Source organism: Passer montanus, unplaced genomic scaffold (assembly GCF_014805655.1).
Source record: "Passer montanus isolate IOZ18808 unplaced genomic scaffold, ASM1480565v1 scaffold111, whole genome shotgun sequence".
Classification (NCBI taxonomy): domain Eukaryota; kingdom Metazoa; phylum Chordata; class Aves; order Passeriformes; family Passeridae; genus Passer; species Passer montanus.
The window spans coordinates 1,571,753-1,587,553 of NW_024357725.1; the positions used below are offsets into that span (position 1 = coordinate 1,571,753).

The 15,801-nt window shown below is 41.3% G+C and overlaps 1 protein-coding gene across 2 annotated transcripts in view; it reads left to right on the forward strand.

Moving 5' to 3' along the window:
• Positions 1-6,297: 6,297 nt before the first annotated feature.
• The window catches only part of TBC1D2B (TBC1 domain family member 2B), a 31,061-nt gene continuing 21,557 nt past the window's right edge, over positions 6,298-15,801 (forward strand). Inside the window, exons 1-2 of one of the 2 annotated variants that reach the window (XM_039732436.1) lie at positions 6,298-6,780; positions 13,453-13,606. In XM_039732436.1, the coding sequence (XP_039588370.1) occupies positions 6,457-6,780; positions 13,453-13,606 (478 nt within the window). In that variant the 5' untranslated portion in view covers positions 6,298-6,456. Of the gene's footprint in view, positions 6,781-6,871; positions 6,944-13,452; positions 13,607-15,801 lie in introns of those variants that run through there. The other variant, XM_039732447.1, reaches the window with a different exon arrangement.

Here is a 15,801-nt window from a genome sequence, read left to right on the forward strand (position 1 = left end):
CCTTTGTGAAGCCTTCCTCAGTACCCCAAAAAGCAACAGAATGCAGTGCTGGTGTTATAAACTGACATTCCTCAGACTGAGCACATGTGGACAGTGTTTTCTGACAAATACAATTGCAAATTTGGCATATATGATTCTGGTAACATTGGATACAGGAGACAATTCTCTAGATATGAGGGCATAATTTTCTCCTCACCTTTTCTTAGCTAACACTACTATCCAGTACCTGCCTCAGTGGAGCATGACTTGGATGAGTTTGGCTCCAGATTTAAATGTTGTGACTTAGTCTTGAATCTGTATTTCCTCAGTTGTCTGTGTGCTTCCTGTCTTTCTATGAAGCCAAAACTAGGAGTTCCAAAACAGAAAACCACAGGAAAAGCTGCTCTGGTAATGTTTGTCTTGAGCGGAAACAAATAGCAATAGAAATTTCCTGGAAAATAATTTTCATGTGACAAATGTAGCCTGGATTCTAGACTAAAGTGTCTGGCTAAATCTCTCTATTTTTAGTTCGGATTATATCTGTTATGGCTTTTAATATTTTAAAAATACGTGTCTTTCAGTTAACCATCTGCAGGATTTTTTAATCCCTCTCATCTTCGACAATTGTAATTACACTTTACTAGAATATTTGGTTCATTTCTTCAAAAGTGATGAATAGACTTGTTATACAAGAAGTGTATACAAGTGTTACATAGGAATTCAAGAATTAGGAAGAAAGCTTATTTGCAAAGAGCTGGTGTGACTGTTTGATGTAACTTTCAGCTAACACCTCTAAGTATGTTAAGCAGTTCATGATCTACACCAAAAGAAAAGTTCCTGTCCAAAGAATTTAGGCTGGAATTCATTCTGTTGAAGTTAAAACACTGCTATGATTTGCTCTCCATCATTATCTGCTGCTTTCCCATTGACACTAGATAGAAGCTGGAGGGAATGGATTTCTCACTCACAACATACCTTCCATCTGTGGATTATACTGAACTTGCCACTGCAGCATTAAGCCTCAGTAAAATATCTAAAGACTGGGGAGAGGAATCAGCTTTCAGTAAGATGGACATTCAAACTGAAGATAAAATGGTAAGATGTTTGGATAAGAATTGCAACAGTGGGTGCTGGTGGCACTGGGGGTTTTGTTTAAACTGTAGCTGTAAGTCCAGAACCACTTACTGAGGCACACACATTGTCTGGGCATGTTCCTACCTGCAATTCCTGGGAAAAACACCTGGAACAAGACAATGAAATGTTCTCAATATTCCCATGACTGCAATTATCTGACTGCATCAACACTAAGCTTCAGCTATGAGCTGTTCTGTCTTTGAAGAGATTTCTATTACAGTGTAAATGGAGGGAGGGAAGTGGTCCATGACTACTGTACATGGAAAAAAGGAAGTTTAGGAACTACTGAAGAAGTGCAATTCCATGGTCGCAGTTAATGCAATGGAAAGGTGTAAGCCAGGCTACAGTGTCCCAGGAAATGAAAGTCAGTAAGAAGGCCACAGTGTGATTGACAGGTGAGAAAACAGGCTGGGCCACTGAAATGTTGTGCTGAAAGTAAACACAGCTTAAGATGCTAATAGGTTGTATAACTGCTATTTAGTATCACCTAGTATCACCTAGTAAATTTAGGGGATCACAGAATCTTTGTTTTTACTGGGCACTTCTGTAAGTCCCCATTGTATGTATATATTTGGTTCTCCAAAGGAATGAAGTATGACATGGAAGTATATCCACTTCTGTAATATTACAAAGAAAACATCTATATAAATGGAAGTAAGTTACACTGTATGCAGCTGAAATAATTGTGTTTTATGAATTGTGTCATTAGCTTTGGTTATATCTCTTACCCATTAATCATTTAATCTCTACAACAGTACTCAAAATTCTGCTTTTCCTCTTCAGCATACCTGCCAAACCCTGTAGCAGTTCTCCAGCCAGTGGGGATCCACATGGATGCTGACAGGCCAAGGATTGTGTGCATGTGGATTGCTCATCTTCTTGCCACAGTTAAGTAATTCCTGCTTTTCTATTCATAAGGGGTCTAGTTTAACTCTTTCTCTTCTGCACAGCTACCAACTTGCCTGGGTATCTTCACAAGTCAGATTACAGATTTCCAGCTAGAAATCAATGCTGCCATTCACTGAATTGTATATTGTTGCTTTTCCATAGTGAAGAGTTCTTGCTAAAATGCAGTGCAATAACAGCAAAAAAAAAAAAAAAAAAAAGTAAACTCATGTATTAATGTTGTCATATAGTCAACTGGTGCTAGATGAGACTGTTAACTGAAGTTAAATAAGATCTTTCCTACTGAATCAGAAACTGCAGCTAAGCTTCCCTGCTTATCCACAGCTTGTATCTTTTTTCCATTTTGAGAGGGGAATACAAATGGTGAATGTGCAAGAGGAATGGAGCACCATCTAGTGATTAAAGAATAATGCTGGAAAATGAGACATTGCTAGCAGTTAAAACAGCCCATGTAATTGTTTGGCTGACTTGCTTGCACAGAAGGAAAGAGTATATTCTGGAAATGTAATACTGTGATGTTCTTCATGGACCTTGTGGTGATTGAGAGGCAGGGGGTTGTAAAATGTCATGTCAGACTGCATCAGAAACAGTCATTTGAAAAAATACTTTTCCTGTTTGTTGACTAAAGAAAAAGCTTAGGAAAGTTTTTCTCATTCTCCACCTCCAAATAATTTAAATAATAGTAGGCCAAAACCATTCAGCTTTTGAAATGATGTGTGATAGAATATGCAAGTACTGTACATAGACTATAGCAGGGTGACAGTGCTTTGGCAGTGACAGTCATAAATAACATTTTGCAGGAACCTGCAAAATGTTTGTTAAAATGGAGTAAAAGTTTTATGCTGTGGAACAGTTTAGCCCACATCTCAGCATGCAGGTTAGGCCTGACACTGTATGGGAGAGGAATGGAGAGGGGCAGTTGTCTGTAATTCCGTAGCTCTGGAAAGAAAAGACCAATGGAGGTTCTGTGTGAGCTCTGAAAAACTCTGGGGTTCGTCTCTAATGGAGTCCCTATTTGTCAGAAGATGTCAGACAAGAGACAGTAATTTTTGCTTTCTGTGACGCCCAAAAGACAGGCTGGAAATAAATCCCCACAGACCGATGTCTATAGAGCGGGTATTTGTTTATGGCAGTGCTGGTGGCGAGGGGGACAGCTCCACCTAACTCACCCACCCTTGCCAAATGCTGTGGCATATTTATACAGTAAGTATTTCTTAGTGTTACTGTGTCACTAAAACATCATCACATACATCCGGCAACTAATTTATATAATTAGATATTATATAAATGTTTAAATCATAATATTAATATGATCTCATAATTATTAGATTTTGCACTGTGCTTGCTCCTCCCCAATTTGGGGGTCATCGGGGGTCTTTGATGAATGCTTCCATTCCCATCTTCTTCCCAAAACTTCTCAGCTTTGTCTTCAGAGCATGTGCAATTATGGCATTCCTTGGTCTGTCTGGCCTTAACTGGCCTAAATTCTTTGGCTAATTGGCTTTACATTTGCCAATTTCTCATTAGTACTACACTTATCTATCTCTAAAGCTATCCACCTGGTGAGTTTTTTTTCTTCTCTTTTTGTTTATTCTGCATTAAGCAACTAGTTAACTTTATACTAGCCACTATACTATACAGAAAGTTATTTATATCAGGCTATATATATATATATATTATGATTCAGGTTATACAGATATAAAAAGCTATGATTCAAGTTATATAGATATATAAAAAGTAATGACTTAGGTTTTATTGATATCTTAAGCTCTATAAGCATCTTGTAACTTTGATCTGTTATACAGGCGTCATCTGTTTTGTGGAAAGAAGCAGTGTATGCTCTCAGCCACTCTGATTTTGGAGCTATGATCTCACTTTAATCAGAAGCACAATGCAGATGTGCTGCTTTATTTATCCATGTTTCCTGCACATGTAAACATGAAAGCATGAGCCTGGCACAGACACAAACTGTATTTCCTCTGCCTCCATGTCGATGATAGACTTCCTCTTTCTTGCATATTTACCTTTTTTTCAAGAATAAATGTGGACTTATTCAGGAACCATGAATGCTCATATTCATTATAAGATAAAGTCACTACAATTATTACAATTTAGACCAGTCTTAACTTTTTGAGAGTAAATACATTTTTATTTTTTATGTGGAGTTATTGGCCTTGTAAGCCAAAAGTGCTATGACTAAAATACTAGTTAACCTTTAGGAGAGAAAACTGCAGCAGAATAAAAGGGAATTTCAAGTATTTTCATGTTTGAAAGCTTTGTAGTCCTTTTAGGAGTATAGTGACTGTCTCGCTGTGTGTTAACATTGGCTTGCCTGTTGCATTATGTGCACACCAAAACCTTCATTGGCCCTGGCCTCTGGGCAGAAGGGAAATCTTGCCTTGTGATACGCTACTTTTAGTTGTTTTCTAGACATTTGTTAGCAACAGAACACCATCTGTGCAACCTGGACATGAAAACATGAAAGGAAAAAGCAGGTAAAAGTACTGTTTTCATTTAATTCACCACAACAACTTAGAGATAAGTTGCTGTTATTTGCCAGTCCACATCTGGATCTGTTTGTGAAAAAGTGCATACATGAAATAAGGAACTTATTTCCCAACAAGGGGAACTGTATGCTTACATGAATCAGCTGTGAAATTAGGGGATTCTCCCACTATGAGAGTATTAAGGAAGCTAAACAGAAAATTTAAAAAGAGGAGTACTGACAGCAAAAATTTTGAGGATTTGGGATCCTGTGATTCTTTGATTTGCTGCAGGATGTGATCAGTGATAGCCAGCAGGAGTCACGGGTGCTCAGCCCACAGAGAACAAGGCCACACTTCACTGTACTGCTGAGATAATGTAACAGATCAGGGATAAGTGCTGGGGCACTTCAACTTGTCTGAATGGCTGAGACAGGAAAGCGGCAGCTTCTAAAGGGAATCAGTGTTTCCCTGTGTAACTCATGCTCCGGCAAATGACACTTACCAGCAAAGAGTGTGATGAATACTTTGTATTTGGGGAAGAAGAGACTGAGCAGTACATATGGAAGAAACATTATCGACTTGTTATTAAAGCAGGACCAACCTTTCTTACTGCCCACATTTACTAAAAGAATCCTAAAAGAAAAATGTCTAGCCTTAATTTGCAATGTGTAACCTTTCAGTAGATTCCATTTATGTCAGGTGAGTTGACTGGGGAAGGAACTTCCACACCTCATTTTCTGTAACAAATCACTCATGTTTTCCTGCTAGCAGAACACTGGCTATCTCCTCACTTGGCACATTTCTGGTCAAGAGGTGACAGCCACAGGGGAGGACTTGAGGCATGCTGCAGTTCCTTGTGCCAACATCAAAGTACAACCCGTAGACAACCATAAAAATACTCAAGTGCTTTATATCCTTCATATGATTTGCCATAGAATGAAAATATTTTCTGATGAGACAGTTACTTTTAAATGAGAAATTAATCAAGGCATTTAGAAATGAGGTCAGAGTGAGAAGCTCTGGGTATTTTAAGATTTCTGGGTAACTGGAACTTCCAAACTGTCAAAATTCAGCCAGATGCTGTTTCATAAATGACATTATACTAATAAAAACACCATAGCACATATCAGCTTCAACAACTATTTTGACAGCAAATCTTCCCTGCTGTATTTAAGGGTGAGAATGAAAAGCTGTATATCATTAACATGGAACACTCTCCTCCCATTTTTGGATTACTATGCCACATCAGACTGTTTTCTGTATTCGTACCAGAGCATTAGGCATGTTTAAAGGAAACACGCATTTACGGTGCTCCAAACACTCGGAGAAATGACGTTACGTGTACCTGCCTGTGGTAGCCTGGTGTCTTCACAGTCAAGTTTCCTATGTTAGAAGTTCCTTAGTATTAGCACCAGAAGTTCCCTAGAGCCCAAAACGTGCCAGACGTTTCGGGGGGGAGGGGGCGTGTTGTGGAGGAATAGAGTTTGGTCTGTAGTCATTCACAAACCGAATCCCTGTAAAATACAGCTTTTTACCCAGTGATGTGCCTGCATTTTCCATATATTTTTCGCACTCCTTCGGCTGCTGCTGCGATGCCAGGTTAGGGATAGTATTCAATATAGGAGACTACATGAGACTATAAGAGAAGGGTTTTAATCTGATCACAGGCCAAGGTATGATTTGGAAAACTGTATTTGATTCGGTCAGAAAAGTGCTGGAGCGGCACGGGGCGCGCGGAGCTCCCGCCTTCCCACGTCAGCAGCGGCCGATTTCCTGGGGCAGGGCCGCGCCGGGGCTCCGCGGCCGGGAGCGGCGGGGTCGCGCTCCGGGCCGCGCTCGGCCGCGCCAGCGGGGCGGGCCCGCACTACAAATCCCGAGAGGCGGCGGGCGCGGGCCGAGCCGTCCCCGCTCCCTGCGCGGCCCCGGGGCTGAGTCCGCGGCGGGCGAGGCGATGCCGGCGGCGGGCTCGGAGGGGGAGGAGGGTCTGGCCGGGGAGCAGCCCGGCCCCGGCACCCCCAAGCTCTGCGGGTACCTGCAGAAGCTCTCGGGCAAGGGGCCCCTGCGCGGCTTCCGCAGCCGCTGGTTCGTGTTCGACCACCGCCGCTGCTACCTCTACTACTTCAAGGGGCCGCAGGAGCCGCTGCCCCTCGGGCACCTGGACATCGCCTCCGCCTGCTTCAGCTACCACCAGCCGGAGGCCGGCGCGGCCGCCGCGGGGGACGAGCCCGCCGCCTTCGAGGTGCACAGCCCCGGCGGGGCCGTCACCGTTCTCAAGGTAGGCCCGGGCGGGCTGGACCCATCGCCGCCCCTGTCCGGCCCCGGCCCCTTCCCCATCCCCGGTACCGCCCCGGCTCCTCCGGGCGGGCTCGTGTGGGAAGGAAGGCGCTGTTTCGCAAACGCCGGGGAGATGGGCAGTACCGGGCTGGCCCCAGCTCTCTGTTAGTTGCGTCTTTTTCTTTACAATTTCATGTTTACCGTGCTCCTCTGAGAGGGAGGAAATGCTTCTACTGAGTGGATTCTCTGGAATCGTCTGGGCAGAAAAAAATTTCCAAAGAAATCTGGCGGGTTGGGGTTTTGGAAGTTGGGAGGGAGTGGTCGGGTTTCAGTTTTGGAGCGTTTATGTAGAAAAGATGATGCGTGGCAGGAGTCTGCTTTGGGGGAAGGAAGAGGAGGGAGAATTGTTTCCTCATAGTGGCGGAGGCTGCTTATCGCGTTGTCTGTTCAAGGACTCAGATTTTCATAGGACAAGAGGTAAATGTTTGGATTATTTAAGATATCTTTCCTCTATTGTCATGCCTAGGGGAAAAAAACCCAAAAAAACAAAAACAACAACAACAGGGAAACCATTTTGACTCAGTAAAGAAGAAATAAATTATTCTGAATGTCCATTATTTTTGTATTCTGTTAAGGCAGATTTGTGTCCTTCAAAGAACATTCTACTACGTAGAATGTAACTTTTCACGTTAACTGTGTACTTTCTGGGAAACAGTCTTAGTATTAGAACAAAATCCATTAAGTGTTAAGCAGTAGAACTTACTATTGAATACTGGAAATTACCTCTTACACACTTACTTAACAGTGGAGATTTGAGCAGTCATGATACCTGCTGGGACTGTGGAGCATGATTGTGTCAAGCTCTCTAGCATTCTGATTTGAGGAGTATAAATGTCCAAATACAGACTCATTACCATGCTTTACTAGAGAATAAGAAATTTATTTACCTAGGAAACTAATATAGTAATAATTTTAACAGCATTTGCTTAGGTAAAAACAGTGTAGTCAGTTGCATGTAAAAACTACTTTTGTATAGTTGTAAAAGATTTTACTGCTTTCAATGAATCTGCCTTTATAGCCCAAGTGTTTGTGTTATGAACATTAAAACTCCAGACTTGATTTAAGCTTTGCTTTCAATAGTTTGAGGAGTTTTGTTTGTTTTAATTAGGATGTAATGATTTGTGATTTTACATGGAGATCTTCAGAAAAATTTTGTGTTGAGGGTGCTTTTTGAATTGGAGGGGTTTTGTTGAGAAACACAGGCTTTGTGATAAAGGTTGCAGTGTGAAATTCTATGTGCCGTGTTTGTCTGTCAGACAGTACTTTGGCAGCAGCCTTGGGTGTCTTCAATGCTGATACACAAATGTAAGACATGGGAGGTTTCTTTGTCATATTTTTTTTTTGTCATTTGGTCTGTGATGTTACTACTCTGCCCATATTTTATGTGTTAATTTTTTTCCAGTGCTCTCCAGGAAAGAACATGCATAGGTTGGAACTTTCTTCATGTTTCCCTTATGGGAATTGAGAAATGGTGCCAGTTAAGAAAGTAAAATTAATTTCTGCAATTTGCAGAAGATCATTTTGTGTTGTGATGCCCCAAAGCAGCCATGTGATTGTACATAAAAATGATGTTATGTTGTAGGTATTTATGTAGTAAAGGAGGAGTTAATAAAAATCTTAAGGGATATTGCAGGACTGACTGGCATTTTGTGGTTATGTCATTCACCAAGGTTCAAGGTTTTTGCAGCTGAAATTGATTTTCTTCAGTCCAGCATGATAGTTCTTTAAGGCATCCTTCAGCTAACTTACGTAGAATTGCAAATTAATTCAAGATGGTAGATGAAAAAACGCAGACAACCCAACCCCTCTCCCTCCCCCTCCAGTCCAGCCCCTGTTAAAAGCAAATGTGATTTTCTATCAAGAAAACTACACACAGAGCATGAGGAATAAAGTCATGTCAAATGTATTCTTCAGCCTGTAATTTATATGCTTTGTTTTCCTCAATCTGCTGCTTGTTCAAAATTTCCACATCTTGTGATCTGCCCTTTCCCATTCAGTGTTATAGACTGAGAAGAGCAATACGAAATAAGCTACTGGAATTTCAGATTGAAATGATGGTGCTATTGAGGAATGCATTATTTCTTATTGTGCCTCAGTTTCTTGTTAGTGTAACGATTCCATCATCTTGATTGCTCAGCCTTTTGTCAGGAAATGGGAGCAGAGAACTCTATGATGTACTCTAGCTTTGTTACCCGGATAAGAATTTTGAAAAAAATATACTGCAGCCTTTACAGCAAATAAAGCAAAAAGTCCATATTTTAGAGTTGTAGATAACCAGCCTGCCACTTGTGTGATTGTGTTTTCCCTGTACATTTCCAACAGGTGCAATAGAGCAGAAGAAGCTAAGTGTGTGTGAAAATCTCTTCCATTTAAATATGTAACAGATATCATCCCTTTAGGTAAAGGAGCACAGAAAATTGTGTACATTATGAATGATGGATAAATTATGTTTGAGAATATTTTCATGGAAAGGCATGCAAATACTGATCCCACAATTATGTGCTGTAACATAGAATACTATCAAATACTATCAAATGAACCTTTGGGCATGTTTGCACAGCAAGGCTTTGCATTAAAGGGGGAAATAATTGACATTATGAATATATAAAAATGAACAAAGGTGGCATTTCTCATTTATTTTTGAAGCAGTGTCTTGTAGTGATACGTTTTGTTTGCTTCAGAAACAAAGGAAGTCCGTCCAGTGATGCTGGACTGTGTGTCTGGTCACTTATGTGTGGGTAATTTCTCTGAATAGTGGTGAATTTGGAGCAGAAGAGAAATTGCACAAGAGTTGTGAAAGAAAAAAATATTTTCTGAGCTGTTGGCCAGGTGTAAACATTCCAGACACTGCAGATTTCAGGGCCCTGATGCTTGAAAGTATTGGACACCAAACTTGCTGAACTGAGAGTGGCTCAGGACCGTGTGCTGGAATTTGTCAGTGATCTCAAAGGATGCAGCAGTGATCAGTGATGTTGGAACATCACTTGAACAGTTTTGTGGCCGGGCCTGACACAGCAGAGGAGGGAGCTCAGCACTGAGGGTGGTTTGTTGTCTGAGCTGATGCATTTTGCTCAAAACTTTGCTGGTTAGTGGTTGCAGTGCTTTAATTAAAAGTTGGGCCGCCCTCCAAAAGAAGCCATCTGGCTCCAGATTTGCTGTTTGAGCATAGCAGGAATAGTAAATCTTAAGAAATGCAAACTTTCTGGTGATGTTCTGTTTTTACAAAGTAGCTTGAGGAAGAGTTTGTCTATGTTTAGAAATGTAGCAAGAATTATCGTGAGATTTCTCAAAATGTGAGGTCTGCTTGTTGCATCTCTTTGGACTCTTCCTTTAAAGTATTTAATGTTGGCATACGTGTTCCACCAGTGTGCACAGATAGAGGATGGCAGTGCATGGATGTTTTCCTCAAATAATTCTTCTGTTTGTGTCATGTCTGCATCAGAAGGTGACAGTTCTACATCATTCTTAGTGGAAGAATTTAGGAGAATGTTTTAAATTAAATTATAGTAATTTCCCATCCTTTAAGTTGAGAACAACATGGTACTGTATTGCTCTTCACTTAAAAGTGTCTTTTACCCCTGCTGTTGCCTGTGAGTTTGCAGCAGTACATTTACAGTAATTTCTTATTTCACACCAGTTCAGGTGACATTCATGGTAGTTTTTTCTTCTCACAGAACTGCATCCATTAAAATGTGACTGCATGGCTCTGCAGTAAGAAAGCACCTTAGCAATACCTCAGTAGCTATAAGGATTTTTTGTGAAATTGATTGCTACTCTGCTTAATTAATGTTTTGGCTCTCATGGTAGGCAGTAACCAAATACTGGTAAGAGTCATGAGAGATGGGCAAGCATGAAAGTGTTCCTTTCTTTGACAGATAAAGTGAATTTAAAAATATGTTTCAAATTTGTGCCCTTTATGATTAGGGGAAGAAGAAGAAGACTTAAATATGCTACGTGTGGTTGTTGGTTTTATTTTGTTTTGGTTTTTTTGAACAGTCTATTTAAAACAACAGCTTAAACAATTAATTTTGTTTAAACCAAACTAATTTTAACAGAATTTTTTAACATACTCTTTTAGTTATAAATAACTGAGATGCCTGTAATAAACTCGGCCAAAGCTGTTCAAAGGGAGAGGAAGACTCCAGAAGAGGAGGGCCGTGTATGAGAGGAAAGGAAGGCAAGGTAACAGGCCAGGAGCAGTAGGTGGGCACGGAGTAATTCTTGGGCAAATTACTTAAAGCAGGGGCAGGAGAACCTTGTCCTGCTTTGCCTTGCCCCTTTCTGCTGAAGGGTGGGCACTGCCCCTCGCCCTGTGTGTAACAACATCACCTGGGGGCTGAGGGTGCGTCCGTGCAGCTCGGAAGAGAACAAGTGCAGCTGGGAATTGAGAAACAGTAAGGAGCAACTCCAGTAACATTGATTCACTGTTCTCTGAAGGTGGTTGGTGAGATGGTAGCAGGACAAATTGAGAGAGGTTCACGAAGTTCAAGAAGTCATGGGCAGAAGCTAATTGTAGGTATAGCTTAGACTGCCTGCAGGTGGGTTGCCTCATTAGCTGTCTTGTGGTAGCAAAGAGAACCACGTCAGCACTGCATCCTGTGTTAGTGGAAGCTCTTTGAATTCTTGGTGGTTTTTTGCTGGAGTACAGTAAAACATTGCTTTACATGGCCTGTGAGCAAGTGTCTGCAAAGGAAGTATAAGCTCTCAAAATTACCAGAACTGAAGACTTGCCACTGGCTAAAGCTCCAAAAGAAATACTTCAGTGCTAGGAATAGAAGGGGAGATGTTTACTCCTGTCAAGAGGTGACTGTAGTCTGTAGACTTAAAAACCTGCTCCTGTGGTGGTCATTCCCAAACTGCCAGAGGTGGCTGTGGGGATTGGCATTTCCCAGAGTACAGTTCTGTGACCTTCTGAGCTATTCTTTACCCTATGTATTTTTTTATGAGGGAAATGGTTTTCTCTGGTTTTCTGTGAGTAAGCTAGAAAGAATATATGAAGCTGATTTCCATTTCAGATTAAGAATTATCTTGTTTACATATCTTTATTACCAACTGATTCTGTAGTGTCCTCATGTGTCACTTGTTTGTTTCACTTCTTGATTTATGAATGTTTATTTGATTTATATATCTTGTATCCTTCCGTGTCCATAATGTACTGAAAGGAGCTGGAGCAGCAGCTCCAGGAGTAACGGAGGTTTTCTGCTTAATCTCCTTGAATGGTCCTTTGGAGCCATTTGCTGTAGGGTGTCATGGATGTTAAAGCTTGTAGGGGTACAAAGAGCCAAAATAAATATCCGTGTCTCTCATGGTTAAACTGAGATTGTAAACTGCTGAACCAGAGAGAGCACCCTGGGGAAGCATCAGTTCTTGTTTGCTGTGCTGTGTATGCTTTGTCTTGTCATTAGCTGCTCTTGGGGCCAAAATATAATGGCCAATGAATCTTCAATTGTATTAGACCAGAAGTGTTCTTATGTGAAAAATGTAGACAAATCTGTGCCATTGCTGTGCTTTGTGCAGCACTTACTGTATGCCTTTGTACGGAAATGTGTGTTATTTGTTGCTCTCCATTCTTTTGCAACTGTGCCTTGCACAGGTGCCCTCTTAATTTTTGAGGAACAGAACAAAAAACTGTTTGAAATTAGGTTGTCTTTAAAGCATAAACATAGTCCTCTTTTCCACTGATAATGCCCTCATGCACTTTGGGAGGAGGTAGGAGAAAGGCCAGCTAAAAGATAAGCACTGCGTGTGCTAACAAGACAAAGGAGTTGTGGGAGTGTCTTCTCATCAGTGTTAATTTTTTTGTTCCTGAACAGCCCATGTTACCAGGTCAGGTGCTTGTCCTAGACAGGCAGCTGGAGAGGTATGTTGAAATAACAATAACTTTTCCATGAGGGCACCTGCAGTGTCAGATAGCTTCACTTGTCTCTTCTTGGTATTTGTATGTTGTCATTTCACATGCTTTGAAATGGCTTAGAGCTCTGAATCAAGGTATGTTTGAATTCTTCCTCACTTACTGCCCCTTCACATTTTTGACTGTACTTTAGTAGGTTAGGCATAAATGTTGGAATTTAGTGGGGTTTTTTTTCTTTTAAATATGATTTTTCTATAGAAGCTAGTTAGCTCGTGGGATCATCAGGAAATACAGTATGTAAGATTTAGTTATTAAAGTAAGAGGCATTACAATGCATTATTCATTTATTAGTTTCTGCTGGTAAGAAAGCAAGTTAAAAGAAAGTTGGAATCTTCCTGAATGTTTATGGGATTTTTTCCAATAATATTGATTTATAGTTATATGTTGAAACAGTGCTTTGTGTGTAAAATATAAGATACTGCTGCATTTTCTAAAGTTTGAGTGTAAAACTGAAAAAAAAAGGAATGTGTGAGACTACTTCTAATGAAGAATTCTGGTGTGAAAATCATGGATGTGCATGTGACCACAAGGTGTACCTGGTGCATTGTGGTTATTTCTTTAAAATCATACTGATTTTGAATGATGGTACCTTGGTGATCTGCTGATTATCTGTGTTGGCTTTATTGTTGCACTTGAAATTACTGTGTTCATGTACCAAGGGCATGCAGAAATCTCACCAGTGCTCTGCTCCATGTCCTGCAGGCTGCAACTCGGCAGGACATGACCTACTGGCTTCAGGAGCTGCAGCAGAAGAGGTGGGAGTACTGCAACAACCTGGACGCGGCCAAGCGGGACAGCCGGACTTCCCCCACACCCAGTGACTTCTCCAAAGGTCTTGTTGCCAAAGACAACCCTGGTACGTTGGAAACTTGAGGGAGAACAGAAGGCACAGCTCTCTTCAGTGTCAGTTCATCAATACAAGGTGTTGCACTGGGGTAGAGAACAGCCTTAAGCAGCCTTTTTCACATCTGTTTATCAAGTAACTCTTCATAAACTTTGCATATGCTACAATATTTAACATAAATGTGATTTTATATGTGATTTCGTATCCTCTACAAAATCTGTTGATTTCTTGGAAAACTGATTTTTAGAAATGAAATAAAATTGAGTTGTCTTATGACTAGGTTTCATTAGGCTTAGGCAAGTTGTCTTTTAGTGGTTGCAATATCTTAAAAAGTTAGTATAGTAAATATCCTGAGACGTAAACTCCAGTTTTTAATGGGAACAGGTATATTTTGCACTCTAAATGACCATGCTTTGTTCCTGAAAAGGTATGGTATGGTGGATCTATCTCACTTTGATAAAAATGCAGTGCCTTCAAAACTGAAAAGGCAGTCTGCACTGATATTACGTAAGTGAAATTCAGTCTCTGAAATACCTTTAGGCAAGGAAAACATAATTCTACACTAGTGTCAGAGTTATAAAAATGTCTTTGCATTATACAGAGTTATTCTGCAGGTTTTACTACATTGCACATGCACTTGTGTATTGTTTTATTCCTCAGTCCCTACAGAAATGGATTCCTTGCTGATTTCTGTTATCCATAAATAAGACTGAGTAAAATCCAGTTCTGTGCCAAGTTAGGCATTAGTAAGGCTCTCCTGGGTTTAAGCAGTCTTGAGGTCAGGCATGTTTCATCAACAGATGTCACATTTGGGTGACGTTGCTTTGCTCCTACTGTAAACCCAGCAGTGTTGAGCTGCTGTTGTCATACCTTGTCCCCTCCTGAGTTTGAGGTCCTGTTGCAGTTTTGTCCTCTAACCCATTCTCTCCTTTGAGAGAATGTGCTGCTTGTGGCTGCTTGCTCAACAGAGCTGGCCTCAGATGTGTGTGCTGGGGGCTCACCTGGGCCTTTCAGCCACTGCAGGTGGCCCCTGCTGAGAGCAGAGCCCAGCCCTTGAGCTGGTGCAGGGCTGGCTCTGCCACGTGCTAGTGCAGGGTCTGCAGGCAGCAGCAATCAGCCTCTTCTCCAGATCAGTTTTTTGGCCAGTGTAGTTTCCAGAAGTAGTTTACTGTAGAGACAGGTACGTGGCAGGATTAGCCCAAGAGAATTGCTGGGAATGACAGGTGGGGTGGTTTGAGACCCCTTTTTTTGGTAGCAGCTTGTCAAACCACGTGCTCCAGAGCACGTGTATTGGTGGGCAAAAATCTACATGTTGCAAAAGGAAGCAGGCTTTGGCTCTTTCAGCCCTTTGTATTTCTGCCTTCATCCTCTTGTTCTCTGATGCACAGGCTCCCTTTTTTTGTTGTATTTAACTGACCCTGTGCTGAGTAGGTTGAGTTCATATGTTAGCCAGAAAGGAGCCCCTTTTAAAAATCTCTGCTAGATTGATGAGTGGAATGTGTTCAGTGTGCAGTCGGGTGATTGACAGCTGGTGGACAGGAGGGAGTGAGGCACAGTGACCAAGTACAGGAAGGGAGAGTAAAGCAGCAGACAGGCCTGCCCTCTTGGCAGCAGTGGTGGATCACATCTACTGTAATATGTAACTTGGCCACAGAATCTGTTCCTGTTTGTGCTACTTCCCTCAGAGCAGCACGTTGGGTACAATGTGAAACGAGCCTCTGTGACTGCAGCGTGTGCAGGTGCTGTCCCCTCACACCTGTTTTGCATCACATCCAGTCATTTCATCACTAATCTGGTATTTTTCTGTGAGTCATTGGGGGCTTTCTGGATGAGCCAGCTGAGCCTCTTCATGTGATTTTTTTTTTTTAAATTTAAATTACTATTGTTGTTATATCCAGGACAAGGAATGTCAACATATCATGCATGGACTGAGCAGGCCCATCCCTTTCAGGGGTAGCCTGCAGTTAAACTGCATGATGTAGAATTTGGAGGTGCATCCAGAGTATCTCATTTTCTAGGACAAATCACAGTGATAACTCGTATTGCCAACTGAAGAATTTAAGTAGGGATTCCTTTTGGGGAAAATACAAATACCCAGAATGATTGATGCTTGTTCCTTCTTTTTAATCGAGTACTCCAGGAGTTTCTTCTGGAGTTATGGGATTCTGTAAGGCTCTGGTTTCATGTTGATGACTAAGATACATGTG